Source organism: Tarenaya hassleriana, unplaced genomic scaffold, assembly GCF_000463585.1.
Source record: "Tarenaya hassleriana unplaced genomic scaffold, ASM46358v1 Cleome11, whole genome shotgun sequence".
Lineage (NCBI taxonomy): Eukaryota > Viridiplantae > Streptophyta > Magnoliopsida > Brassicales > Cleomaceae > Tarenaya > Tarenaya hassleriana.
Window position 1 is genome coordinate 1,114,921 of NW_010961290.1, and position 26,974 is coordinate 1,141,894.

At 40.3% G+C, this 26,974-nt stretch overlaps 9 protein-coding genes across 10 annotated transcripts; 5 read left to right on the top strand and 4 right to left on the bottom strand.

Moving 5' to 3' along the window:
• Nucleotides 1–678: 678 nt before the first annotated feature.
• On the top strand, nt 679–2,640 carry LOC104805304. Its single transcript, XM_010529832.2, has 3 exons — nt 679–1,358; nt 1,554–2,528; nt 2,604–2,640. The coding sequence occupies exons 1-2, from the start codon at nt 783–785 to the stop codon at nt 2,214–2,216; spliced, it is 1,239 nt and encodes a 412-aa protein (XP_010528134.1). The 5' UTR covers nt 679–782; the 3' UTR covers nt 2,217–2,528; nt 2,604–2,640.
• A 138-nt stretch (nt 2,641–2,778) lies between these two features.
• On the top strand, nt 2,779–3,274 carry LOC104805305. Its single transcript, XM_010529833.2, has one exon. The coding sequence runs from the start codon at nt 2,804–2,806 to the stop codon at nt 3,188–3,190; it is 387 nt and encodes a 128-aa protein (XP_010528135.2). The 5' UTR covers nt 2,779–2,803; the 3' UTR covers nt 3,191–3,274.
• Nucleotides 3,275–3,283: 9 nt separating this feature from the next.
• On the top strand, nt 3,284–5,579 carry LOC104805308 (pentatricopeptide repeat-containing protein At3g26782, mitochondrial). The gene is made up of 2 exons (XM_010529835.2): nt 3,284–4,304; nt 4,435–5,579. The coding sequence occupies exons 1-2, from the start codon at nt 3,297–3,299 to the stop codon at nt 5,476–5,478; spliced, it is 2,052 nt and encodes a 683-aa protein (XP_010528137.2). The 5' UTR covers nt 3,284–3,296; the 3' UTR covers nt 5,479–5,579.
• Nucleotides 5,580–5,704: 125 nt separating this feature from the next.
• LOC104805306 (V-type proton ATPase subunit C-like) lies at nt 5,705–9,252 on the bottom strand. The gene is made up of 11 exons (XM_010529834.2): nt 9,000–9,252; nt 8,809–8,877; nt 8,576–8,703; nt 8,392–8,491; nt 7,647–7,714; nt 7,209–7,350; nt 7,003–7,119; nt 6,638–6,763; nt 6,415–6,498; nt 6,251–6,330; nt 5,705–6,158 (listed from the first exon to the last, which is right to left on the bottom strand). The coding sequence occupies exons 1-11, from the start codon at nt 9,111–9,113 to the stop codon at nt 6,056–6,058; spliced, it is 1,131 nt and encodes a 376-aa protein (XP_010528136.1). The 5' UTR covers nt 9,114–9,252; the 3' UTR covers nt 5,705–6,055.
• Nucleotides 9,253–9,629: 377 nt separating this feature from the next.
• LOC104805309 (B3 domain-containing transcription factor FUS3-like) lies at nt 9,630–11,486 on the bottom strand. The gene is made up of 6 exons (XM_010529836.1): nt 11,446–11,486; nt 10,922–11,011; nt 10,719–10,819; nt 10,456–10,502; nt 10,263–10,339; nt 9,630–10,173 (listed from the first exon to the last, which is right to left on the bottom strand). Exons 2-6 carry the CDS (start codon nt 11,006–11,008, stop codon nt 9,859–9,861), a joined length of 627 nt encoding a protein of 208 aa, XP_010528138.1. The 5' UTR covers nt 11,009–11,011; nt 11,446–11,486; the 3' UTR covers nt 9,630–9,858.
• A 19-nt stretch (nt 11,487–11,505) lies between these two features.
• On the bottom strand, nt 11,506–12,493 carry LOC104805959 (V-type proton ATPase subunit C-like). Its single transcript, XM_010530678.1, has 5 exons — nt 12,393–12,493; nt 12,202–12,343; nt 11,979–12,062; nt 11,815–11,894; nt 11,506–11,722 (listed from the first exon to the last, which is right to left on the bottom strand). The coding sequence occupies exons 1-5, from the start codon at nt 12,491–12,493 to the stop codon at nt 11,620–11,622; spliced, it is 510 nt and encodes a 169-aa protein (XP_010528980.1). The 3' UTR covers nt 11,506–11,619.
• A 1,858-nt stretch (nt 12,494–14,351) lies between these two features.
• On the top strand, nt 14,352–17,249 carry LOC104805310 (glutamic acid-rich protein). 2 transcript variants are annotated; one of them, XM_010529839.2, is made up of 2 exons: nt 14,352–15,777; nt 16,920–17,249. In XM_010529839.2, the coding sequence occupies exon 1, from the start codon at nt 15,147–15,149 to the stop codon at nt 15,765–15,767; it is 621 nt and encodes a 206-aa protein (XP_010528141.1). In that variant the 5' UTR covers nt 14,352–15,146; the 3' UTR covers nt 15,768–15,777; nt 16,920–17,249. The 2 variants fall into 2 exon arrangements, with proteins under 2 accessions (XP_010528141.1, XP_010528139.1); XM_010529837.2 differs by lacking the exon at nt 16,920–17,249 and adding an exon at nt 16,471–16,870.
• A 1,840-nt stretch (nt 17,250–19,089) lies between these two features.
• On the top strand, nt 19,090–22,204 carry LOC104805311 (protein AUXIN SIGNALING F-BOX 2). Its single transcript, XM_010529840.2, has 3 exons — nt 19,090–20,269; nt 20,599–21,094; nt 21,214–22,204. The coding sequence occupies exons 1-3, from the start codon at nt 19,818–19,820 to the stop codon at nt 21,997–21,999; spliced, it is 1,734 nt and encodes a 577-aa protein (XP_010528142.1). The 5' UTR covers nt 19,090–19,817; the 3' UTR covers nt 22,000–22,204.
• Nucleotides 22,205–22,306: 102 nt separating this feature from the next.
• Nucleotides 22,307–24,042, bottom strand: LOC104805312 (cysteine-rich and transmembrane domain-containing protein A). The gene is made up of 3 exons (XM_010529841.1): nt 23,931–24,042; nt 23,540–23,822; nt 22,307–22,514 (listed from the first exon to the last, which is right to left on the bottom strand). Exons 1-3 carry the CDS (start codon nt 23,971–23,973, stop codon nt 22,466–22,468), a joined length of 375 nt encoding a protein of 124 aa, XP_010528143.1. The 5' UTR covers nt 23,974–24,042; the 3' UTR covers nt 22,307–22,465.
• Nucleotides 24,043–26,974: the final 2,932 nt, after the last annotated feature.

A 26,974-nucleotide genomic window follows, 5' to 3' on the forward strand; every position in this document is an offset into this window, starting at 1 on the left:
AAAAAAAATGAATGTATCATATATATATATATATATATATATATATATATATATATATATATGTGTGTGTGTGTGCAGTGGCGGATCCACGTTGATGGCAATGGGGGCCTTTGCCCCCACTATTTGAATTAAAAAATTTTAATTTCCTTTGTAAATTTTATAAATTTGTAAAGAAAAATTGAAATGCCCCCATATTAAAACGTTAAAATTATAATTTGCCCCCTATTAGATATAATCCTAGGTCCGCCCCTGTGTGTGTGTGTGTGTATGTATGTATCTATGTATATAATTAGACGGTCCTTGGATGCTAGATGATCTGATTCAAAACAAGGCGATAATTCGTTTTTTTACTATATTTTTTTACTAAGGAAAAAAAAGATTCGGGACAAATGGTAACTTTGGTAACATTAGCAAAAGGCCAAGATTGACTTTAGAGACAAGATTAAGAAATCAGAACCCGCTGGATCCGTCGGAAGGTACGGGCGATGAGATCTGGCATTTATTTAGACAAGTCCATAGATGATCTGATTCAAAACTAGCCGATAATTCACTTTTTACTGTAATTAATTGCACAGAGAAAAAAGATTTGGGACAAGATGGTAATTTTAAAAACATTAGTAAAAGGCGAAGATTGGCTTCAGAGACGGAATCGGAATCCTCTAGTTCGATTGGAAGGTACGGTCTTTGGAATAAGATCTGCATCTGAGCATTATCGTACTACAGGCTACTCTTACATTCCTTCCTTGTTTGTCCCCATCTCGAACGAACTCTTTGACAAACACATGGGGTCTTCACAGTCTGCTCATGCCATCAACGAAGGAGAAGACGATGAAGAAGAAGAAGAGGAGGAAAGCGAAGACGGAGGAGAAGAAGACGGCCATGGCGGATCCAACAGAAGAGAAATTGATAACCACCTCGTGAAGAAGGTTCTCGAGCAGGAGCCCGAGATGCTTCCCTGCCACGCCTCCGCTTCTCCTCTCTCCCCTCAGCTCTCCTCTCTCGGAACCCCCAGGCTCGGTCCCTCCATCAAGGTCTGGGACCCTTACAACGTCCTCGCTCCGCCTCCGCCTCCGCCTCCGCCGCTTCTCCCGCCGCCTATCTTCTCCCGCATCTCCGCCGCCGACGATCATCGCGCCGCCGCCGTGACGGAGGTTTACCTCATCAGCCACGGCGAGTGCGATCTCAATCTCAGGCCTGATCTGATCGGAGGGAGGTGCCATGTGTCCGCCCTCACCGCCGACGGCAAACGCCAGGCCAGGGCCCTCGCCGTGTTCTTCAATTCTCAAGGGGTTCGATTCAACTCCGTGTACTCTTCGCCTCTCGACCGAGCTAGATCCATGGCGGTTTCCGTTTGCCAGGTATTTGAATCTCTCGTCGCATAGGATAACAAGTAGCCGAAATGGAGAAACCCTAGGTTCTTAGAAGATCTAAAGATGTGAGCTTGGTCTCCGATGAAATCAAACTAGTTAGAAGAATCCTTTTGCAAATCAGTGAGGCTGGACAATTTTATGAAATGGTTTCTGGGTCAAACCCTGCATTGATGATTCGTGCAGGAAATGATTTTTCCAGAGGAGCATATACAGTCCTCGGATGCGCTTGCTGAGATGAGTATGGGGGAATGGGAAGGAGGCCATCGGTCCGAAATCTATACGCCCGAAACTCTGAGCTTAATCGAAAGATGTCAGCCCGATTTCTCACCGCCGTCCGGGGAATCACTCAGGCAGGTGGAATTCCGAATGGTTCAGTTCTTGAACGGGACAGTGGTAGGACTTGCAGAGAAGCTCAGGTCAGAGCTCCCTTCCGCATCCGTTAACGAGCGAGACGGGTCTTTTCCACCGCCCACGTGGGATTTGCTTCACAGGCATCGTCCAAGCCTTACAAGGAAGAAATCCGGTAAGAGCCGACTCCAGGTGATGACTATGACCGGTAATCACGAGGTTGATGATGAGATGTCCCCGAGGGAAGTTAATCATCACAATGACATTGGTGATATAAACATCAGCAGGAGTTCCCCTTCCCCGTTCTCAACCTGCGTCGGGGTTTTCACCCACTCGTTGCCAATCAAATGTCTTCTGACCGGCGTCATCGGTTGCAGCCCGATAATGTCTCATAAGATCTGCATAGAGGATTCCTCTGTGACCGTGCTCCAGCATTCGTGGAAAACCGGTTGGCAGATAAAACGGCTGAACGATACTGCTCATCTTAGATTGTTATAGAGTGAGATTCTTTACTATCTAACGCTCGAGAGCAAGAAGCCGGTAATGCTTTTGTTGGCCTCTCTTATATGCCTATTTCCATATTTACCAGTTACCGCCCCAAAAGCCGGGGAAAAGGAAAAGGAAAAGGAAAGGATACATTTAGTTTTGATCTTTGGTCGTTTCTGGTTTTGGTTTGATCCTTTGAATTTGCAAAAGCCTGATTATAGATGTGAAGTAGATGACAGATTCCTGCAGGAAAAGAGAAAAGAAGTATTGCATCCGGGATTGTTACCGTATAATTCATCTCGACACCTACCTTCTCTGATATCTGTGAGTAGATGCCGTGACCGTCTTTTGTTTTCCCTTTGTTAAATGTATTTATATTCACTCTCACTTGATTCATAGGTGGCTGAATCTGAATGAGATCACATGGATGGAGCAAGAAAACAAAAGGGGCACGTGAAGGACCCCATTCTTTGCCCGTGAACACATTCACTTTTCTCTTCCATAGAGATTCACACATGGAAGATGGAATATGTCCTCTTCTTCACGGATCCAGAGAACAGCGCCTTCTGCTTCTTATATATGTATATGTATTATAATCTATGAAAGCATTTCCCTTGAACCAGAAAACCATGGCTCTGTCTCTGTCAAGCTTTTCAGTTGCCATGTCTCTGTTGATCATCATGACCGCTCACTGGACTTGGGTTGTCCTTGGAGAATCTACCATTTCGGCTTCTCCTGCAGTTCTACCATATGTGAATGCACCCAATATGTCTGATTTCTTCCCCTCTCCGAGCAGAGAATGGCCATTCAGCTCGGCCCATCCTCCTCATTCTCATGCAGAAGCTCCCGCCCCGAGCTCCGGCCAGTTTACAGGCAACTCCCCCGGGCTGAGGCCGGATTCTTCTTCCTTCTTGTTTCTTCTCACATTTGGCGGCCTCTGTAGCTTCTTCTATGCCTTGATGACTTCTCTTCTCTCTTTACCCTAAGCTTTCAGATAAATTTGGTTTCTTTTTCACATGTTGTAATCTTGTGGATCATAATATATATAAAAAAATGTTTTTTTTTTTAAATTAGGGCTTTAGTATTGCAGAAATGTCCTCACACATATATATATACATACAAGAGGGTATTGATAAGTGTAATGAGATGAGAGAATGGATGAAGACTCCAAGTGGTAAAGCCCTTGTATCCTCTCTGTCTCGTCATTTCCACACGGACAGTTATTCGGACAGACAAAACCTTACGACATTGTTCAACAAATATGTCGACAAGACCAATGTCTTCTCCTGGAACTCCGTCATCGCAGACCTCGCTCGTAGCGGCGATTCCGTTGAAGCTCTTCGCGCTTTTGATTCCATGCGAAAGCTTTCTCTCTCTCCCAATCGTTCCACTTTCCCTTGCACCATCAAAGCATGTTCTTCTCTCCTCGATCTTTTCTCCGGCAAGCAAACCCATCAGCAAGCAATCGTCTTCGGTTACCAATCCGATGTTTTTGTCTCGTCGGCGCTGATCGATATGTACTTCAAGTGCGGTGAAATTAGGGATGCTCGGATACTGTTCGACGAAATTCCCCTGAGAAACATCGTCTCTTGGACCTCCATGATCACAGGGTATGTCCAAAACGGAAATGCCCTCGGCGCCATTTCTCTTTTCAAGGAATTCCTGACCGATGAAAAGGAGGGTTGTGCAGATGATGCTTTATCCGTTGATTCTGTGGCTATGGTTTCAACCATCTCGGCCTGTTCCCGCGTTATTGCCAAGGGTTTGACAGAATCAGTTCATGGTTTTGTTATAAAGAGAGGCTTTGATGAGGATGCGTCTGTTGGTAATACTCTCTTGGATGTGTATGCAAAGGGCGGGGAAGGAGGTGTGGTTGTGGCCAAGAAGGTGTTTGATGAAATGGCCGAAAAGGACAATATTTCGTATAATTCGATCATCAAAGTGTTTGCTCAGAATGGTCTGTCTAGTGAGGCTTTTGAAGCTTTCCGCAAAATGGTGATGGATAGTGATGCAAGCTTCAACTCCATCACACTCTCCACTGTGTTGTTGGCCGTTTCACATTCGGGTACTCTCCGCCATGGGAAGAGCATACATGATCAGGTGAATGAATTTGCTGCTTAAGCATTGACCCTGCTTCTTGGTACATTGGAAAGTCTACTTCTTTGGTATCGGTGTGACAGGTCGTGACATCGGTTGATTGTGCCTAACTTGCGAGATTTGATCTCTGCAGGTGATAAAGACGGGTTTGGAAGATGATGTGATTGTTGGTACCGCCATCATTGACATGTATTGCAAATGCGGAAGGGTTGAGACCGCTAGAAAAGCATTCGATCTTATGAAAGTTAAGAACGTGAGGTCATGGACTGCTTTGATTGCTGGCTATGGAATGCATGGCCGAGCTTCAGAAGCACTAGATGTCTTCTATCGTATGATCAACGCTGGGGTAAAACCAAATTACATCACATTTGTATCGGTCTTAGCCGCTTGCAGTCATGCCGGTCTTCTTGACGAAGGATCGCTCTGGTTTAACACCATGAAGGACAAATTCGGTGTGGAACCCGGTCTTGAACACTACGGCTGCATGGTTGATCTTCTCGGACGCGCCGGGCATCTTCAGAAAGCATGGGAGCTGATAGAAACGATGAAGATGAGGCCAGACTCTGTCATCTGGAGTTCACTTCTAGGCGCTTGCAGGACTCACAAGAACGTGGAACTCGCTGAGATATCTGCAAATCATCTGTTCGAGTTAGACCCTAAGAATTGCGGGTATTACATGTTACTGTCACACATATATGCAGACGCGGGACGGTGGAAGGACGTCGAGAGAGTTAGGATACTTATGAAGGATCGAGGACTTGTTAAGCCACCGGGGTTCAGTCTGATTGAGTTGAAAGGTGAGATTCATGTGTTCTTGGTTGGAGATCAAGAACATCCTCAGAGTGAGGGAATCTACAAGTTCTTGAAGGAAATGGACAGGAAGCTTCAAGAGGCTGGTTACGTGTCTAACACGGCATCGGTCTGTCACGATGTCGATGAGGAAGAGAAGGAAATGGCTCTTAGGGTTCATAGCGAGAAACTGGCGGTCGCGTTTGGGATCATGAACACGGTCCCTGGTGAGATGATTCATGTGATAAAGAACCTCAGAGTATGCAGCGACTGTCATAATGTGGTAAAGTTGATCTCTCGGATCGTTGATAGGCAGTTTGTGGTGAGAGACTCCAAGAGGTTTCATCATTTCAAAGATGGGTTTTGTTCCTGTGGAGATTACTGGTGAAATGTACTATATAGAGAGAGGCAGGTGGTTCGTGCATTTGACGCGCCCCATCCGCGCGTCCTTGTAGCATTTTGAATTGGATTAGAAACGTTTGCTCTCAAGATTAACGGTCAAAACCTATTAGCATTCAAAAATCAAAGAATAAAGAATAAATCTCGGGAGTTAGGACATGTCGCCAAATATTTTCAATATCAAAGTAAAAGTACAAAAAAAAAAAAACAAACGCTATCCAAACACAGTCGGACATTATATATATATATATGAGAGAGAGAGATCCAAGGAAAAAAAAATACATGAAATAACAAATGGGTTAAGGGCTCTCAAAAGATCAACCGAGTGAGAATAGCCACCAAACCACAAAATCAGTGTCGAAACTCACCCAACTCTGGCTTCTCTCAACCGCCCACCTTTTTGTTCATTATTACTGTTATTATTATGATTATTACTACTATATATATTGGGGAAAATGCAAAAAAAAAAAATTATATATGGAAACACAACATGAGAGAGACCAAAAGCCCATCAACATCATCAGCATATGATGAATGATTGATTTAGGCTTGAAGCATTTTTAATATTAAGAAAGATTGATGGTGAATGATACATAGGGATGAGCATCCGCATCACCTCCTCCTAACCCACCCATTCCTCCTCCTTCCTCCTCCGGTTTCCAGTATTTGCTGCGTTCACAATTCCCATTACAACAATCATCATCCCTTTTATACATTCACAAACCATAAAAAACAGCCATGAGGCTAGCATTTTGAGTTACCTGTTTGCAGAATCAGACAAGCCTTCAATAATCGAACGCACTTTCTTCTCGCCCTTGCTCGACGGGGCTAAGACACATGACTGTCACCAAAAGGAATTCACTCTTAGTAGAAAGCAGTAATAGCACAAGTTTGGAGTCTCATATTTTTTTTTTTTCTATTTTACCAAGAAAGATGGTGGCAATCCGTATCTCAGTATGCTCTCTGCAAATATCCGCACTGCACAAAAATGCATCCATGAGCTGAAAACCTACAGCCAAAAAACAAATTACCCAGTTATCCCAAATCTTTTTTCCAATTGGGAAAAAAAACATTAGGAAATATATTAATTACACCATTATCCAAAGTTTCAAGCTTTCAACCATAGATAGAACTCAGATGATATCTACCTCTCCATAACTAGTGTAGCACCATTGCAGAAGAGAGCTTCTCAAGCTTTCCTGATCCTGAACCAACTTTTCTAACTCTTGTTTACGACTCTCTTGTGCCTCGGGACTATACTCGAAATCACGGATCTGAAAGAGAAAGAGGACATCATAAGTTGCACAATGATCTAAGGATTCTAGTCAAGAGACATAATTTTCAGTGAATCAAGTACATCCTTCTAGAGAAATATTCAGAGGTCCAGATTTTCAATCACTATCAAAGGATATCATGGGGTAGATAATAGATACATTGCATCAGTGCTATTCAAATCCACCTTCTAGAGAGTAGAAAGATAATAACAGGAACTTGCATTAAAAAGAACACTCACTTGAAATCCTTTTTCACGGGCACTTGTCCGAAAATTATCTGCTGCACGACCAAAGAGGGTAACGGTATAGAGTGCATATTCATTATCCTCAAACAATTTCTTTGAAGACCTAGGCACCTGAAACAGTTTTGATAAATTATTTATGATGCCTCTGGAGGTGTATACCCTTAGCATGTTCATCAAATGTAACTAAACCAATAATTTACCACATAGTTAGTCAATGTCTCATAGCTGGACAGCCAGTCTTTCTGAGAATACTTCGGAACAACAGCAAGGAGAGTCACTAGATGTTCCGACGTGATAATATCTTCTGGCTTAACCAAGCTTGAGAGGTCACGGACAGCTAAGCTGAAATGAAAGGGAGGATGATGATCAGCCAAATTGAAGTTCAGAATGCAAAAGACAAACAGAGACAAAGATATTGAAACCAATCACATTGCAATGAAAAATCATGTCCCTAATAACCGGATGAAATTCCTTTAAAAATTCATGCATAGTCACAGGTATTGAATGTTTCGAGCATAATGCCGATATTAGAGGAAATTTACTTACAATTAATTGTTGCAAAATAGTTGCAAATTCTACAAAATTTGAAATTATAAATTGAACAAAAATATGTTATCTCTCTAAAAGTAAATTTTTACCTTCCGCTTTGCTTTCGGTTAATGGCATTGAGTTGACTGCGGATATTGTTATATTCAGCAGCACGAACCTGACATAAGAGCAATGGGAGCTGTTGACAACATGATTTCGACAGAGACACACATACAACACAGAAAGGAACTCATTTGATGGCCGTAACAAATTTAGATTCGTGAAAAAGTCCTGAGAGATTAAATTAGAAGTAATACTCTCCAGAAACAATAAAGTATAGAGCCCCACTGCCATAAGAGTATAACTGCAGAGAAACAAACTCCTTGTTCTATGGCTGATTCATTACCTGGAAATCACTTGCTTGATCCTTTTATCGCGGATCTATGTGACAGATGATCCCGTTTCAACATCATGGAAAATGACTTATGATATCAATCAAATTCAAGTGTTACATGTTGACAGGTTTTTACATTAGAACACCATCACCTTCTCTACACATCCGGCCAACTAAAAGCACATACAGGGAATGTAATGTAGCACAAAGGCCACCTATCTATGCTACATATATAGAGACTATCATTCTCATCCGCACAGGTTCTACATTATAAAAAAGTTCAACATTTCTTTCCAAACACCACCAAACTCCTGACATTCAACATTCATAAAGATTAACGACCAACTCTGTCTGTGTGCCATATATAACTACGAGCCTACTTGTCAAAACAGGACTCTCCTATGATCATACTGGGGGAACGAATCAGGGAAAATGCAGCAGATGGTACGGAATTTCCATACCTTGAGATCATCCTCAATTTTCGCAACCTGAGTCTGAACACTATCAACAATCTCCTTCAAAGGAGACATAGTCGGGTATTTAGCTTCGTCCCAGACAAACCTTCAGGACAAGCAAAATGAATTGTCACTTACCAAACATGATCACAGCGTAACAGCATTGAGATTCGTAAGAGAATTCCTGTACCTGGTGAGATAAGAATCAACAGGAACTCCGTCAACTGTAAGGGCGTTGCTCTCGACACCAGAGACCCTCTCCAATTCTTCGATCTGCCTCCTGATCTTGTGAGAAACTCCTTCCACGAAGCTGTTCGACTGCACATCTCATCAGATCATTTCGACATTTCTCTAGATCTTCGCACAAATTCCCATAGAAAGTCACATCATAACAGCCAATACGAAGAGGATCGGAAAAATCACCTTGAGAAGATCATCGCTGAGGGCGAGTAGAGAATCCAAGGTTCCAACACGAAGATTAGGGATATTGAACTGCGAAATCGAAATCAAACAAAAAAAAAAGAAAACGATCAAACAAAAAAAAATTCATAACGAAATCGGACCAAATCTTCACAAATTTCAATCGAATAGATCAAATCGAGAAGATTAATTACCCGATAAACTGGAGTATCAAACGAATGCTTGGAGATCTGATCCTGCAGACGATTCCACAAAGAAGAAGCAGAGTCCTTCACTGGAAGAGAGACCACCCAGTACCTCGATGCCATGGATTCTCCGTCTCTCTCTCTCTCGCTCGCTCGCTCGCTCTCGAAACGATGTGCTTCAACTGAATCACAGTAGGGGTCCGTCCGTCTTCAACCCTCTACAGTCTGTCGCCGTCGTGTCTCGTGTCGATCGTTAAGTGATAAACCGGTTCGGGTTTTATTCTTACTCAGATCTGCTCAACGAGAAAAGCGGACCGGTAACCTTATTCCGGTTTATCGTTTACCAGCATTGGTCTCCATCACGATGTTTTCTGGTATTATTGATGTTATTTTTGCTGGTTCAACATAATTGTTCTTTAATTTGTTATGAATTATATACGAAATCTTTTCTTTTAAATTCTTAATGAAAAAAATTACAAATTGAAGCACAAATTTAATAATCCTTAAATTTAATTATATCCAAGTAACTCAAATTTAATCATCTCATCAAATTTCGTTTGATAGGAGTAACAGTATATAAAATATGAATGGAACACAGAGACAACCACAAAAGTTGATAAGCATAATGTTAGATTGAAATACAGAAACATATGTTCATATACATATAAAAGAGATATTTGTCACTCCCGGTGACGAAAGGAAACATGAAACATCATAAAAAAACAAAAAACATACGAGAAACTATAGGGAACACAAAAAAAGGGTTTCTCCTAATGTCGGACCAAGATTATTACCGACACGAAATGCGTTATTATTGTTATTATTATCATTATAAGATTACAGTAAATGCTACAAAACGAACAACGGCTTAGCAGAAGTCGTCGAGGGAGAAGCCAAAGCTGTCAAAGGATCCGAAGGTACAATACGAGGAGGTGGTGGAGGTCATGGATCCTCCCAAGAAATCAAGAGGAGTGTCGTTCGTCAACTTGGTCGTGTCGTAGACGAACGAGCCGTCCATCACGGGGTAGTAGCTAGGGCCGCTCGATTTCGTCGCGTCCATATTGAAATCTCGTACGAGGCAGATGTCGTCGTCAACTTTACTCTCGTCGATCCTCGCGAGGCCTACGTATACGTCTTCTTCTTCTTCTTCTTCCTCTTCCGACGCCTTTCTCGCTTGTATCACCTGAGATCAACGATCCGAGATATATAATACATATATATTTTATATATGCGTACATGAAATATATATAGAGATGGGGCATGGAAACGTACGTAATTGTGGCTTAGATGATCTTGGTACACCATTATGAAGTCCCCGAGCTGTAACCCATGAACATTCACAAAGTCACCTGTGAATCAAAACAGTCATCCAGCAATAAAATTAAAAATCATCCAACATATATATATATTCTCTAACCAACTTTATTAAACATTTAAAAAAAAATTAAGAACCAAATGTTGTTACCTGTGTTTTCGAGTACGTACATCCTGCTGTTGTTATTCGGCCAATACCTTCTCAAACACAAAGGCCACTACTACAATCAGCACCTTTGCTACTACATATATCGTATTATACGATTCTTATTGTAAAGCCGAAATTATAAACATCTCGTCGAGGTTGTTCTTCAATATCTTAATATTTGGACCGACTTTATTGTTCGACAGATGCATCTTATATGCCACTAAATATATGTATGTATGTCGTGAAATTGAAGTAACATGTGGGACCTGTACTTGAAGCTCCAGACATGGAGACCGTCCAAGTCTTCCATGCTTATGAATATCCCTTCCTTGGAATCTAGAGCCGGAAGGTGCGCCTCTGCCGCTTTCTGCATCACCATCATTACATCATCATCATCATCATCATCTTAGATTACATATTCACAACCAGCTATGATGTACGTATTCATTGTTATGTATGATAACGTAACCTTGGGCAGTATCATTCTCCGGAGGGAGCTGACGTCACTGTTCTTGAGCTCCTTTTGGAAGAGAAACCTTAGCCTTGTCGTGTCCATTTTCTGCCCCCATCCCATCCCATAAGCAACCCCCCAAAAAAACCATTAATTAAATCATTAAATTTTGTATAATAAGTAAAAAAGAAAAACAAAGATCTAGTTAGAATCTCAGTTTCGCGACCGGGTTACATATATAGGACATGTGTAATTTATAGGGAATCCATTATGGCATTATCTATAGCTAGATCCATCCCATTTCAATCCAATATCTTGGTATATGCATAGGATCATAAGTGTAATTTATCTATATATACATATATGCTCTAATGGTTTCGACCTAACGTTATCATAAAAAATGGTAATATTTATCATACAAATATTTTAATATAAGTTGCAGATTTAAATATTGTTTTTAAAACAAGGAGACAAACAAATCAAGTGAATAGTTGTTTATTTATTTATAATACAAGTATGTGTGTTGGGAAAAAGAAACTCACACGTGGGGGAGGGATACGCACGTGGGAAGGGGGAGGGAAAGAGAGGAATATATATTGGGGAAAATGCAAAAAAAAAAAATTATATATGGAAACACAACATGAGAGAGACCAAAAGCCCATCAACATCATCAGCATATGATGAATGATTGATTTAGGCTTGAAGCATTTTTAATATTAAGAAAGATTGATGGTGAATGATACATAGGGATGAGCATCCGCATCACCTCCTCCTAACCCACCCATTCCTCCTCCTTCCTCCTCCGGTTTCCAGTATTTGCTGCGTTCACAATTCCCATTACAACAATCATCATCCCTTTTATACATTCACAAACCATAAAAAACAGCCATGAGGCTAGCATTTTGAGTTACCTGTTTGCAGAATCAGACAAGCCTTCAATAATCGAACGCACTTTCTTCTCGCCCTTGCTCGACGGGGCTAAGACACATGACTGTCACCAAAAGGAATTCACTCTTAGTAGAAAGCAGTAATAGCACAAGTTTGGAGTCTCATATTTTTTTTTTTTCTATTTTACCAAGAAAGATGGTGGCAATCCGTATCTCAGTATGCTCTCTGCAAATATCCGCACTGCACAAAAATGCATCCATGAGCTGAAAACCTACAGCCAAAAAACAAATTACCCAGTTATCCCAAATCTTTTTTCCAATTGGGAAAAAAAACATTAGGAAATATATTAATTACACCATTATCCAAAGTTTCAAGCTTTCAACCATAGATAGAACTCAGATGATATCTACCTCTCCATAACTAGTGTAGCACCATTGCAGAAGAGAGCTTCTCAAGCTTTCCTGATCCTGAACCAACTTTTCTAACTCTTGTTTACGACTCTCTTGTGCCTCGGGACTATACTCGAAATCACGGATCTGAAATTCGACGTTTCTTGTTCATTCCCTGAATACGCACACGCGCCGATAACCCGGAATCCGACCCGAGTGACGTCACCTGACCCGACCCGACTTCCATCAATCCACAGGTCCTGGACGTTTTCCCGTGAGCCGCTGCAGCAGCATCGTCGACGTCCATAATCATTGTTTCCCTCTTTTTCTTGTTTCTGGGCACTCAATTGGTTAACGCAGCCTAGAAAAAGGAAAAGAAGTGAAGCACTGTGAGAAGAGGGGAAAAAAGAACAAATGGTGTGTGGCTTTGGGTTTCAGTGAGAGAGAGAGAGAGAGAGTTGTGCAGATCGAAACAGTGGGTTAAAATGGGCGTTGGGCAATCAGAGATTTTGGTTTTAAACAGGTATTGCTTTTCCTCTCTCTTTCTTCTTCTCTCTAAGAGTTTATATCTGCTTCTGTTTTCCATTTATAGCAAGTTTCGAAGAAGTGGCGACATTTGTATGACTGGCACTCATGTTCTGGATTAGGGTTTTCAACGCAAAACAATGGGTCGTAATGTAATTGACCATGGACGTAGAGTACTAAAAATGATTTTAGGGGGCTTGTTGTTGGAGAAGAGAGGACACAGGACAGGTGTGGTGTAGTATTAAACTCGACCATGGTTAAAAATACTTAACCAGAGGTGGTTAGGGGGAGGCCAAGATGAGGGAGACGAGTGGAGGGTGAATGGGCAACAGGTGTTGCAAAAGTTCTGCTCTTCCCTCTTTTCCAGAAAACAATGGCGTCTTCTTTCTCCTCCCTCCCTCTCTCTCTCCCATAAACTCTAGTTAGGTCAAAACTATTTCTTTCTTTTTTCGTGTTAGTATCAACATGTGACATTATACGTATATATCTGTGTATACACGTATAAATACGGTGGATCTCGGACAAAGCTAGGATAGTGAATCCGTAATATTAGGGGGGCTCTCTATGGCCGTCGACGGAGATCGCAATATCAATTCGCACAGATCATGGAATAAATGCAAAAGGTTATTGAAAATAATTAAAGAACAAACTTTAAAAAGTCTATTCACTAATTGGTGTTTAAGATATATTCCTTCATCAGATAATTGGGCACGCGCTTTAATCAATGCAAGAACATACATAAGTTATTGTGGCCTTTGTTCGCGTAAAAATTTAAGTAATTGTTGAGTAAAATCGATCGCTGTTAAAATTTTTGTGTGTGTGTATACAAATTTTATGGGGTTTGAGAAATGTAGAAACAGAAAAGAGTGTCGTGTCATTAATTATAGTCAAAGAAATAACAATATTGGATCGTATTTTTTTACTTGGTTTTTAATATTTATACGTATATGCTGGGCGGGGGAAGAAGAGAAATACCGTATGTGGGAAACCACCATCACCATCGAGTGCTTAAAACAAGAAGAAGAAAAAAAAACAACAAACAGCAGTTGTGGGGGTTGTCTCCATGAGACGAGACTCAGTCCATACGTCTTGTACTCCAATAAGCGGAGAATGCATGGACACGTGGCATCCATGCACGGCATCTTCTAAAAAACGCAAAATCAAAGAGAATTCTCCTCCTCTTATCTTTCTACGCACTGTAAAATTAATAGATTCCTCCACCCTTAATGCCATCTCGTCCGACATTAATGATACATATGATTTTGAATTTTTTTTTTACCATACATGTATATACATATATGTGTGTGTGCGTACACACATACAATCGTATTTAACTGATGAAATCCTGTATTTATATGAAAACAATTGGTTGGGGAACCGATAATCTAGGGTTTGATTTGGGGTTGCATGCAGAGACTCTACAATAGATGTAAAATACAGATCTTTTTTTTTTTTGGTTAAAGTAAAATACAGATCTTACTACAAGAAGCTCTGATGATAACATCATAAATATACGTTGATGATCATATTTCATAATATATATATATATATATATGCTTTTGGGACAAGAATCATAACTCAAGATTTACATAATCAATGTAAAATAAAAATACGCAATAATAATAGATTCAGAAGCATGTGTATATTAATGGCAGTCAAAACCTATCATACCCATAGCAAAAATAAATAAATAAATAAATGGGAAGGCGTATCAAACTGAATACAAGAGGTTGTAAATATATAAACTCGTGACACTATGTGTTCCCATTAACTGCAATATCACTATATAACACATAAACTAGGAATTAATCAAATCTGTAGTTTGGTATCAAAGCATCAATATAATTATTGTTATTCCACTTTGATTACCTGTTACCAACGATTCCGATGATACCCAAATTTGGATGGTGGATTTAAATTTAAACGTTGGAAAAAAAATGTTTAGATAAATAAAAATTTATCTCCGACAATCAGTTTCAAACTTAGGAAAATAGTTGAGCCGAATGCACAATAAACCTTCGAGTTATAAAAAAACAATTCCGATGATAATGGTTTATATAAATATGATGTTTGCATTTAGGTTTGGTGAACAAGGGAAATGCACACAGAGGATCATAACCACCTAAGCCCAAGTGTTCTAGCTTTCTACGTTGGGTCCGGTCGGGTCGGGTTAGATTTAAAAGTATATGAGACGGTTGGAATTGCCACGTCATCATGTGCGGATTTTATTTAGAGGGGTTCAATTGAAAAATCAGAAATGTAACGTGGTATTTTCGAAATAATGGAGACTTCGTGGGTTGTCTGCGAAGAAGAGAAGAAAGTCGAGTAATCCGTCTCCGTCTGCTCTGGTTTCTGAAAACCCTAACCTGAATCCACCTAAAAATTGAAACAATCTCAACTCTGTAGCCAGAGGAGTTTGAGAGGACGACGAAGGCTCGTCAATGGCGGAAGTGGAAAATCAACAGGAGTCTCCATTGCCAGTGAAGAGGAAACCGGATCTCTACTATCAAGACCAGGATAATGTCGCGAACAAGGCTCATAAGCTTCAACCCTCGAATTCCCCTGCTTCTGTATCCAAAGATGGAGAAAATGGTGGTAGTCTAGATTTTGAGAAGGAGAAAGGTGAGATCGAGACAGAAATAGTGATTTCGCCGGAGAAAGCCGCCGGTTCTGCGTCGGAAAGAGACGAAATAGGCGGCGATCTTGGAGCTGATGAAGAGAAAGAGGAAGCAGATGACGAGGAGGAGGAGGCGAGGAGAGAAGCAGAGGCCGACAGGAAAGGTAAAGGCATTATGAGAGACGACAGGGAAAAAGGAAAATTGATCGAAGATGATGACAGTGACGAAGACGAAGAAGATGACGGAAACGGCGACAGCGATTTGTCGGATGATCCGTTGGCAGAGGTGGATTTGGATAACATTCTTCCATCAAGGACGAGGAGACGGGCGATGCAGCCTGGTTTCTACATCCCTGAACTAATCGCTAGCCATGATGACGATGATGATGACGACGACGACGAAGTAGAAGAAGACGATGAAGACGAAGATGGTAGCGACGCCTGAATCTAGCAAGGTCAGTGCACAAGAATCGATATTGTGTGTGTTTCCTTGATCTGTGATTTTGTGGTATCCCGTATCTAGTGGCAATTTATTTGTGACGGTATTGCAATTCAACCCATTTGCCCTGCTCATAAAGATCCGAATTTGTCTTCCTCATTGGTCACACTAGTCTTGAATTGGTAATTTCAAGCAAGTTTGAGGTGTGTGAGTGTGACCGAGAGAAATGGCACTCCATATGTGTCACTTGGCTAATGGGAATGATCATGATCTTTACTAGTTTGGATTTGCGCCTCCTTCTTGGTGCTTAGATGAACCTAACAAGGAATATAGGAGCCACAGCTGTGTGATTCTTTTGGTGGATGTAGTTAAAGAGGATTTTCAGCCAATGATAGCATTAGAAACTGAGATCTCCAATCCACCATAAGCTTTGCAACTAGTCCATTCATGTTCTTTAAGTTGAGGACAAGAGGGTTGATAAGATGGGATGGTTAACTTACTAGTTAGGTTATGGAATTTAGATGAGGTTGGGATCACTTCAAGGTGGGCACATTTCCTTTTCACATTCTTATCAATTTCCAAATGTTTTTTCTCCCTCTCTTTCATGATTGGATCGAGTAAAGTTCGATACATTTTCCTTCTTCCCGGTGGTTACCTTCATTCTTGTGTTGATCGGAATCGTTTTTGGGTTATGGGTTTTCGCATGAAGCGCTCGGACATGAGAGAGGCTTTTGTTTTATGTTGTTCTCTATGGAATTGGGAGTGTAGTAGCCCTTCTGGTCTATGCTTGTTGGGGGCCCTTCTGGTCTATGCCCCTGTCCAGAGAGAGATAGAGAAAGAGCAAAATCTTGAAGAAGCTGTTGGATTGAGGTCCATGAATCTAAGTGGGGCTTTGATCCGCATGACCCCCAATGTGTATATAGCTATAGCTATAGCTTCTTTGTATTTGTAATTGTAGTGAAATATCTGAATGGACAAAGGGAAGGACCACCCGAGAGGGACAATGAAAAGGGACATATCTTACGTTTCCTCATCATCTCCTCCCTTTCTCGGGTTATGTTATCTCCACACACACACATATATATATATACGATGTGGATATGGATACGTCTTGTCATTGTATGTGTATATGTAGATGTGTTGTATGTATATGCACAGTGTCATTTTGGAGGGGAAGAGAGGACCACTGACGATGAAGGAAAGAGACTGGGACATGCGTCATCATGAGGCATGAGCTTTGGCTTCATTTATATTATTTGCATCACCCAAGGTTTACTCTCCTCTCTCGGTGATTTTTTTTCTTTCCCACAGTTAAAACGCAATAATTCGACCATTGTTTCTAATCATCTCAAAACTGCATTATGGGTGATATTGGCCGAATAACGAAATTATATAATACTAACAAAAAGTGTATATATATATATATATATATGATGTCTGTGTCCGAGAAAGAGAGAGACAGAGAGAGAAGGGTCCTGGTGTCTTCACATGGGTGCCATTTTACGTAGCAAATCATCACTCCTACGTTTAGGATTTGGTAATATTTCTATTAGATTATTTTAGATTTTGTATTTTTTTTATTTATAAAACTCAGATATATTCGCTTTTTATACTTATAGTTTTTATTTATTTTTTCTCCTCAAAAAATATTTATTTTTAATATTCGATTTCAAAAAATTATAAGCAATCGATTTTATCTGGTTTTATGTTGTACAAAATGAAAACTTTTTTAAAAAAAAAAAGTGTATTACTATTTGACTTTGTCACGGTTATAAATACACTTATTTTTATTTGAATGACTCCATACATCGATTCCACAAAGCCAAAACATAACACCGAACAGGATAATGATATAACAGATAAAAAATTTGAAATTACTAATAGTGAGATAGTTATCAATGACCACCAGTATATCAAATACCTATTGTAGATATTTTAATTTATTCAAGTGTAAATACTAATTGATACAAAAAAAAATGATACATATATGAGTGGATACAGTCGATGCTATATATACTGTGTGATCACATGTATTTGTCGTCGTTTTTAATTTCTGTAATTAAAACCACATGTATTTGTTCGCAATTTATTTCCTTCAAATTTACCAAAATAATATGGCTTTGTAATTATGTGCAAGTGGGTCTATAATTGAGTTCGATTATGAAGCCTATAACCTTTTCCTTTTTGTGTTTTTTATATTAAATTTTTCCTATAATTTTTTTTTGTATTTTATTTAAATTATTTTGGTCGGTCCAACCACCCTTTCAAAATGCAACTCGAGGATTTCCATTGTTTTTTTTTTTTGGGATTATTTTGTCAAACAAAATATAAAAAATAATGATAATAAATAATAAATTAGGAAAAACACGTCATCACACTTTATGACTACTACGTATCTCCACGGATGGTGTCCTCACAACCAGACAAATTTCGCCAGCTTTGGTCTTCTTCTTTATATTTTCATTAAACAATAAGCATAATTAGTAATTAGGTTTGCTTGCTATTGCTAAACTAGTTACAACAGCGTTATCCACCCATTAATTGTTATCTGTGGAGTCTCTCTTTACACGTGTTTAGGTTCTGAAAAATTACAAAAAAAATTATTATATATTAAAAAAAATCAAATTCCAAAGTGATTATAAAGAATGTTAAATTTCAAATGTAAATATCGTGTTTTTTGGTTGACTTTTTTTTTTGGGTGCATATAGCCACAATCCATATCCACCAATCATTATTAATGTCATATTTACTTTTGGCATAATGCTATCTATTTATTGTTTATCCGCTCATCTATTTATTTTAAATTATTTTTCTTTAAATCTGAAATCGGGTAACTTCCAAATGTATCATCCAAAATAAAGTTTTGCCAATATATCCGAGTATTGATTAACCGATTTGGGTAATTTACTGAAAGTCTAGAACTTTAATAAAGTCGTTAATTAATCACTAATCAACGGTTAATCGACAAAGCCTGAGAGTATGGAAATCACTTGTACTCGCCACCATCGAGCGTGGCATTCTCCGTAATTATGCTGAAAAAGGAGGCTTTTTCAAAAACCTTTCCCCTGACACTAGTACATCAACCCCTTTCTCTTTGGCGAATGGCCTCGTAACCAGTGATTAGGACACATGCATGCCATACCCTTCAACGGTCAAGATTCCTTCTCTGTCTTCCCTCAAGACCAATATCCACCGTTGGATCATCCACCCCCACCAAGTAACTTAACCACGGTTAAATAGCTAACTCAACCATAGTTATTCCGGTCAGCCAGATGGGGGCCCTGCTGAGATATGTCCATCTCTCTCCTCCTTCCGGTTTGGTTAAGACTTGTTTCATTTTCAGCGTCAGAGAGAGAGAGAGAGAGAGAGAGAGTTTCTGGGCTTCTGCTACGCTTGCGTGATCTCTCTCATCAGTCTCTGATCATCTCATCATCATTGGATTTTGATTTTCGATTTTTTTTTTTGTTGATTTGGTTTGGGGAGACGAAGCAGTTTCCATTTATGGTAGAATTTTCAGATATTCCAGATCTATGACTCCCGATCATTTGCAACCTTCTTCTTGTTCTTCTTCTCTCTAATCATCACGATTTTGATTTTTTGTTTCAGCAAGGATCTTCGCTACGTTTTTGTTTACAATCCGTTTTTTTTTTCTCGGAGTAATTCGAGTTCTTCAATTTGTTATCTGTAGATCTAACTTTCCCAGACTAGTTTGGTGATTTCCCCGGTATATCCAAGTCTCGTCCACCATGGTCAGCCCCTAGAGCTCAGGATTTGTTGGCGTCTCGAGTCTCTTTGTTTTTCGAGTTCGCGATCCCAAAAAATACCGAAGTTGTTGGGATCTCTAGCTCTTCCCACGGAGGTCCGCTGAGCTGAGCCGAAGTCAAAATCCACGAGTCTTCACTTTATTTCCCAGTGAATTTTCTTGAGCTGAAGATCTGATAGACTCTCTAATCCCTGGATCTCGCTTTCCCATAGAGCTCCCACTGGTCGGAATCCACGAGTTTCCAGTGAATTTTCCGGGATTCGAGTTGGGGTTCTGTGTTTGAAGAGGGGAAGATGAATTACTTCCCGGACGAGGTCATAGAGCACGTGTTCGACTTCATAACCTCCCATAGGGACAGGAACGCGATATCTCTGGTGTGCAAATCGTGGTACAAGATCGAGAGATACAGCCGGCAGAAGGTGTTCATCGGGAACTGCTACGCCATAAACCCGGAGAGATTGATCCGGAGGTTTCCGTGCCTGAAATCCTTAACTCTGAAAGGAAAGCCTCATTTCGCTGACTTCAACTTGGTTCCTCACGACTGGGGAGGTTTCGTTCATCCATGGATCGAGGCTTTGGCGAGGAGTCGCGTGGGACTTGAGGAACTGAGGTTGAAGCGAATGGTGGTGTCGGATGAGAGCCTGGAGCTGCTTTCGCGTTCCTTCGCGAATTTCAAGTCTTTGGTGCTTATCAGCTGTGAAGGGTTCACTACCGATGGCTTAGCCGCCATTGCTGCCAATTGCAGGTAATGTGTTCTTCTCCTCGAAATCCTGCGTCTGCTTGGATATTGATTAGAAGATCGACCCGAATTCGACTATTAGATTCTGCGAAAAATTTAGGATATAGTGGAAAGTCTTGCAGTCTCTCTCTTTCCCCTTTTGAAATTTAAGGTCAAAATCAGAGATTTTGATTCTTCATATCCGTGGGCCACTAAAACTCTACCCAGAACAGCATAATTCTCTCTCGTGTCTTGTGAATTTTCCTCTTACTGACTCTTTCGAAGGATTTGACTCGTATGAATCTGATCTGAATCTGCTTGGAATTTTACTGAAATTGATATTCTTCTTCTTGCAGGCATCTACGGGAGCTGGACTTGCAAGAGAATGAAGTTGATGACCACAGAGGACAATGGCTGAGCTGTTTTCCGGACAGCTTCACATCCCTTGTCTCGTTGAACTTCGCGTGCCTCAAAGGAGATATCAATTTGGCAGCTCTAGAGAGGCTTGTTGCAAGGTCTCCCGACCTTAAGACCCTGAAGCTAAACCGTGCTATCCCGCTGGATGCACTTGCAAGGATAATGATGAGTGCCCCTCAGCTCGTGGACTTAGGAGTCGGGTCATATGTCAATGACCCAGCTTCCGAATCCTATGCCAATCTCAAGGCAGCCATTAGGAAGTGCGTGTCGTTAAGGAGCTTGTCGGGTTTTCTCGAGTCTGCTCCCCTCTGCCTCCCAGCTTTCCACCCGATATGCCATAACCTTATCTCGTTGAATCTCAGTTATGCTGCTGAGATCCATGGCAGCTACCTCATAAAGCTTATCCAGCATTGCAAGAAACTTCGCCGGTTATGGGTATGTTATCTCACGCACGACTTTATTCACCTTGGAATGAAAACACACGTACACTCAGCTTACCCGAAAACCAATGAGCATGTTGATATGTCATTGTTTTTGATGGATGAATCCTGCAGATACTGGATAGTATAGGCGACAAAGGGCTAGCGGTCGTAGCTTCTACATGTAAAGAGTTAGAGGAACTGAGGGTTTTTCCATCGGATTTTCTCGCCGGAGGCGATGGGGCTGTAACTGAAGAAGGTCTAGTTGCGATCTCAGCCGGTTGCCCTAAGCTTCATTCGATTCTGTACTTCTGCAAGCAAATGACAAACTCGGCCCTCATAACCGTAGCCAAGAACTGTCCAAACTTCATCAGGTTCAGGCTATGCATCCTCGACCCAACCAAGCCCGACCCCGTGACATCTCAGCCGCTGGACAAGGGATTTGGAGCGATCGTGAAGGCGTGCAAGGGTCTAAGGCGGCTTTCCCTCTCTGGTCTACTCACCGATCAGGTCTTCTTCTACATAGGAATGTACGCCGAGCGGCTCGAGATGCTCTCAATCGCTTTCGCGGGCGACACCGACAAAGGGATGCTGTACGTGTTGAACGGCTGCAAAAGGCTAAGGAAGCTGGAGATAAGGGACAGCCCATTCGGGAACGCGGCGCTTCTGGCGGATGTGGGGAAGTACGAAACAATGCGATCCCTTTGGATGTCGGCATGCAAAGTCACGCTCGGAGGCTGCAAGAGGGTGGCGAGGAAGGCGTCGAGGCTCAATGTTGAGATAATAAACGAGAACGGCGGCAACCAAATGATGGAGGAGCAGAACGGACGTGGCGAGGGACAGAAGGTGGAGAAGATGTACCTCTACCGTACGGTGGTCGGGGCGAGGAAAGATGCGCCGCCTTTTGTGTGGATCCTGTAGTTCTACAGTTCCGTTACTCCCCCTCTCGTCCTCGTCCGGACAGCTTCTTCGGTCTTGGTTTTTTTTTATCCAGTTCTTTTTGAGTTGGCCCCAAAATGTAATTGTAGTCTGCATGGTTAGACTGAACTAGACCTGTGACGACTCTGTGTTGTAGACTTTGTTGGCTGGCGATTCTTAGTTTAAATCCCACAGCTTAGTTATTTCAGCTATCAGTTTTTGCCCTCGTGTGTTTTTAGACCAAAAAGGTTCCAAAAAAAAGAGAGTTTATGGAAAGAGTAATGAAAGACTTCACAGGGAGAAGAGGACATCTCTCACACATAAACATTATATGATACACGCAAAACCCACGAAGGAGAATCTTGATCTTGGATGTGTTGAGTAGCATATGCTTCTCAATAAACGGTCACAGCATTAAATACATATTCAACAACACGGAATGTGGTTGTAAATGGTCACTTCGGCTCTCTCAGAAGCAGCACTCCTCCAACACACAGCAGCAGCAAAGGGCGGCCAGACTGCAAGTTTTACCAACACACCAAGATTCAGTAAAAACAGGGAACCGACTTGAGAGAGAAATAAAAAATGCCACTCCAATAACCCATAAACAAGAAAATGCAGCATATTCCCTCATTTGTATCCTTCTGCGAAGCCAGCTAAAAAGAAGATTTTGCTCTAAACCCACTTCATCAAGTTATGCTCAAGAAAGACAGGTTTTCAGTCGAGGTAAATTAGCATTTTGACGGGATGTGAATGGTTCACTCCAAGGAAGAATTACGAGTAATCTTCTATCTATAGCAAAAATAATGACGATTCGAAATGATGGACATATTCTTTTGCAGTTAAAAAAATCATGGGTGCAGTCACAAACAATTTTTTGTTCCACTAGTTCATCGAAAAGTGATCACACATTTCAAATACAAACAGAATAGTAGCAGCATCTTTGCCTAAGTAACTCTAAACAGACCATAAGATTACGACCACATTAACCTATCTTAAGATTCATATGAATATTTTGCAGTTTAAAAACACAAGTTTTGGTTAAGAGTTAGAGTCGCGTCAAAGGCCCAACCTAACCGCTGGAACAGATGTAACGGGAATAGCATCTACTTAAGTGTGAATTTGAAACCAGCCAAACACGCATGCAGGAACTCTGACTTCCCCAAGAGTTGTCCAAATTCTACTCAAATTACGATTTCTCCATACATGAACCCAAGGAATTGATTCTAACGCTGTATAAATCGAGCAAATATACCCAAAATCCAGAAATCCTCAAAACATTTATTCAAGGAATCTGGGCAGAAGATAATTCAAGTCATAGTTCTCTGCCATTCTAAAACTTCCAGTCCACACAGAGACCTTAAGATGTCACAGATCACTCGAACACCGGTCCAGAATCCAAAAAGCTCAACAAAGCTCGGAAAAAAAATCATTTAATAAATACGATTTTAACGATTGCACCCGCGTCAACAGCAATAGAAGAACGTGACTACAATCAGAGACCTAAAAGATCACGTAACAGGCGCGAGATAGAGAGACTCACCAGCCACGAAGGAAAGATGTGCAACCAGCTTCCGAATCCTGGTAATAGTGGTGATCGTGGTGAGTGTGGTACTGAGGAGGCGGTCCCGGCGGGGGAGGATACCCTCCGGCGAAGTATCCTTGGTAACCTTCGTAAGGAGGACGAGACGGCGGTGGTGGATACGCCGGATATCCGTGCGGATGCGGCGGAGGATACGCCTCGTGGTGCGGTGGCGGTGGCGCAGACGGATATCCCGGAGGCGTCGCCGACTGATATCCCAGCGGCGGATACGGAGGCGCGTATCCTAACTCGATTACACAAAAAAAATCAGAACCGATCGGAGAATCTGAAATTCATGTTGGGGCTATTCGGATCAAACAGAATCAGAAACGGAGAGAGAAAAATTACGAACCTGGAGGAGGATAGGATTCCGGCGGGACCTTCTCGTAACTCATCTTCTTCGCTTCTTCTTCTCCCTAAAAATAAAATGCCGAATCAAAGTCGGGAATCGGGGATTTGATAGAATGCGTCTCGGGAAAAACAGTTTCAATTTAGGGGGGTCGTTCGAGTGCCAGACTGTATCCAGTTATATATTGCCACGTGGCAACAATCATATGGGCTCATTTTATTTTGGGCCGAGCTAACCAGAGCCTTCTTCTGAGTATTTTCCAATCTGTTTATGAGCCCAAGGTAGAAATTTATATGTATATATATATATATATATATATATATATGTATATATTCATGAATAACCACACCATGGTATAGTCGAGAACATGCATTAACAGTTGCGTTCTTAAATGGCCATGCATGTCTTTCCATGACATATTTCTTTAGGGTGTGTACGTCTCTCTCTCTCTCTCTCTCTCTCTCTCTCTCTCTCTCTCTCTCTCGCTCCAAGCCTATTTTCACACACATCATCACCAACTGCAAATACGTCTATATACGTATTCACGCCCATGAATTATCATAATGTTATTATCATACCACTTTGTCGAATTCGGCTTTGTTATGTATAGGGCAAGTGATTATAGTGGGTTATATATATATATTTGTATTTTCATAAATTGTGTTTAAGGTTTATTACTTGTATAAATAATCCATTAATGTAACAGAGTTAAATTAAGAAAATTCAATATTCAATGCACGGGTCGTCGACGATCAGAATTTTTTAATCGATCTAGAATAGATCTTTATGAGGTTTAGCCATATAGATACCATAAAAGGTATTGAATTTTATCAATTCAATTCTGTTACATTAGTGGTTATTTGTACGAATAGTAAACCCTAATTACAATGTATGAAAATACGAATATATCTCTCTATAGTGATAACCCTTTTCTCTTCACGATTAAGTTTTATACAAACCATGCATGCATTTGAACAACTTACAATATATATATATATATATATATATATACATGTGTTCGAACACGATAACATTCCTTTGAAGTGATACATTTTCATCGATTGTATGTAGACAAATATGAACACACGTGTGCGTATATACACATACAAGCTTACACTTACACATACGTATGTATGCATGTATCAAAGATGCCATTCCTGTCTTCCCCCATGGCCATGAATGAAGAGAAGGTGTGGGATGAGAGAGAAGAGCATATAAGGATAGCCAAGGAGACTGCCTGCTATATTCTTTTTATCGGCAAAATATTAATGCATGGGTCTTTATATAATTACGTACTCAGCATATAAAATATAAATTAATATAATGTTTTCATAAAATATATATAAAATAATTGACCCACGCTTTTTTATAGCCTTATATATAGAAGAAGCAGGCAAGTCATCCTTGGCTACCAAATATGCCCCTTTTCTTCATCTTACACCTCTCTTCCTCTGTACTCCCTTGATACTGAATCTGTACACAATGGTCCCTCGATGCAAAATATCGTGTGTATATATATATATATATATTATATTTTGTGTGAAACGGACACTATTGTTAATATACATTCGTAGAATCTTATGGAAATTAGGCATGAAATGATGTGGTAATATAAACTCTACTTCATGTGAAATGACTTAACTCTCTATAATTCATGATTTAATGGATTCTAACATACGATCAAAGATCCAAAACATTTCCGACTCGACAAAAATGCACCTAATGAACGTAAGTTAGAGTAAACAATTGCGGGATGTTTCACATATAATAAGTTAACCATTTTCACGTATATTTGAGTTTCTCCTCTAAATGACATGGGTAAACTAACTAACATAATGCATATATATATATGGTGAATTTGAAAGGTAAAAACGGTACTACCATGACATGTCAAAGTAAATATGGTGGATTTCGGCTCGGGGGAGAAGAGAAGGCATAGCATGAGAGAAGGAAACATGTCAAGATAGCCAAGGAGACTGCCTGAAACCTAATCTCAAATATCAAAATGGGTTAACCCACGAAGAAACAAGAGGAAAAAGGAGCAGGCAAGTCATCCTTGGCTACTAAACATGACTCTCTTCTTCATGTTATAGGCCTCTCTCCTTCTTCTTCTTCTTCTTCTTTCATTCACTGCTCTTTCTCGTGATTTGCTCCTCTTCTTATAGCCTTTGAAAAATAGGAAAAGGGAATAATGGGTATTTGTAAAGTCAGCTCTTCGTCCCTTATCTCGCGTGGCCTTTTTCTCATTGGTGTGGCCAAATTCATACCTTGCAATTGCATGTTCCGTTTTTTTTTGTTCGAATATGTTCCTTTTCATGGCCCACTTGCCTTTTTAGTTGCTCTCTACAGATAATCTTTGTCGCCTTATTATTATTATTAAATTTACTTTTCATTTTTTTTTTAAAGAGTGTAGCCTTTTCTATTTTTGGTAATGGGTGAATTTCCCTATGCAGCAATTGGTTTGGCAACGAATCCCCCCCCCCTCCCATATATATATATACACACGTAGTTAACTAATTATTTGAATGCTGAACTGTCCATTCATTCATGTTGTAGTTTGCTGTAAATAGTTTTCACAACTCAATGTTTGCAGCACAAAAGACGTAATTCAATGTGTGTGTGTGTATATATTATGAGATATAATATTATGTTTGGATACATTAATTACACTTGTCATATAACTCGTGGAATAATTTCACATCCTCTGCATTTTCATGAGAATTTTCATACCGAACATGAAATATTAGCTATATATATATATATACACACACAATAATTTAAGCAATATTTGTTATGCCAATGCATGTAATGTTACTTTGTAATGCAAGAGGACGTAAAAATTGGAAAGCATACCGAGTATTGCCCAACTCGTTTTACTTCTAGTGCATTCATTATGTACGATGTTACCATATATATGGGCTCATACATACTCACGTCGAGATCTTGGTTAAAAATCTCGGGTATTGAAATTAGAATGGAATAAAATAATATATATATATATATATATATATATATATAATTAAGTGAATTTATATTAAATATATTAA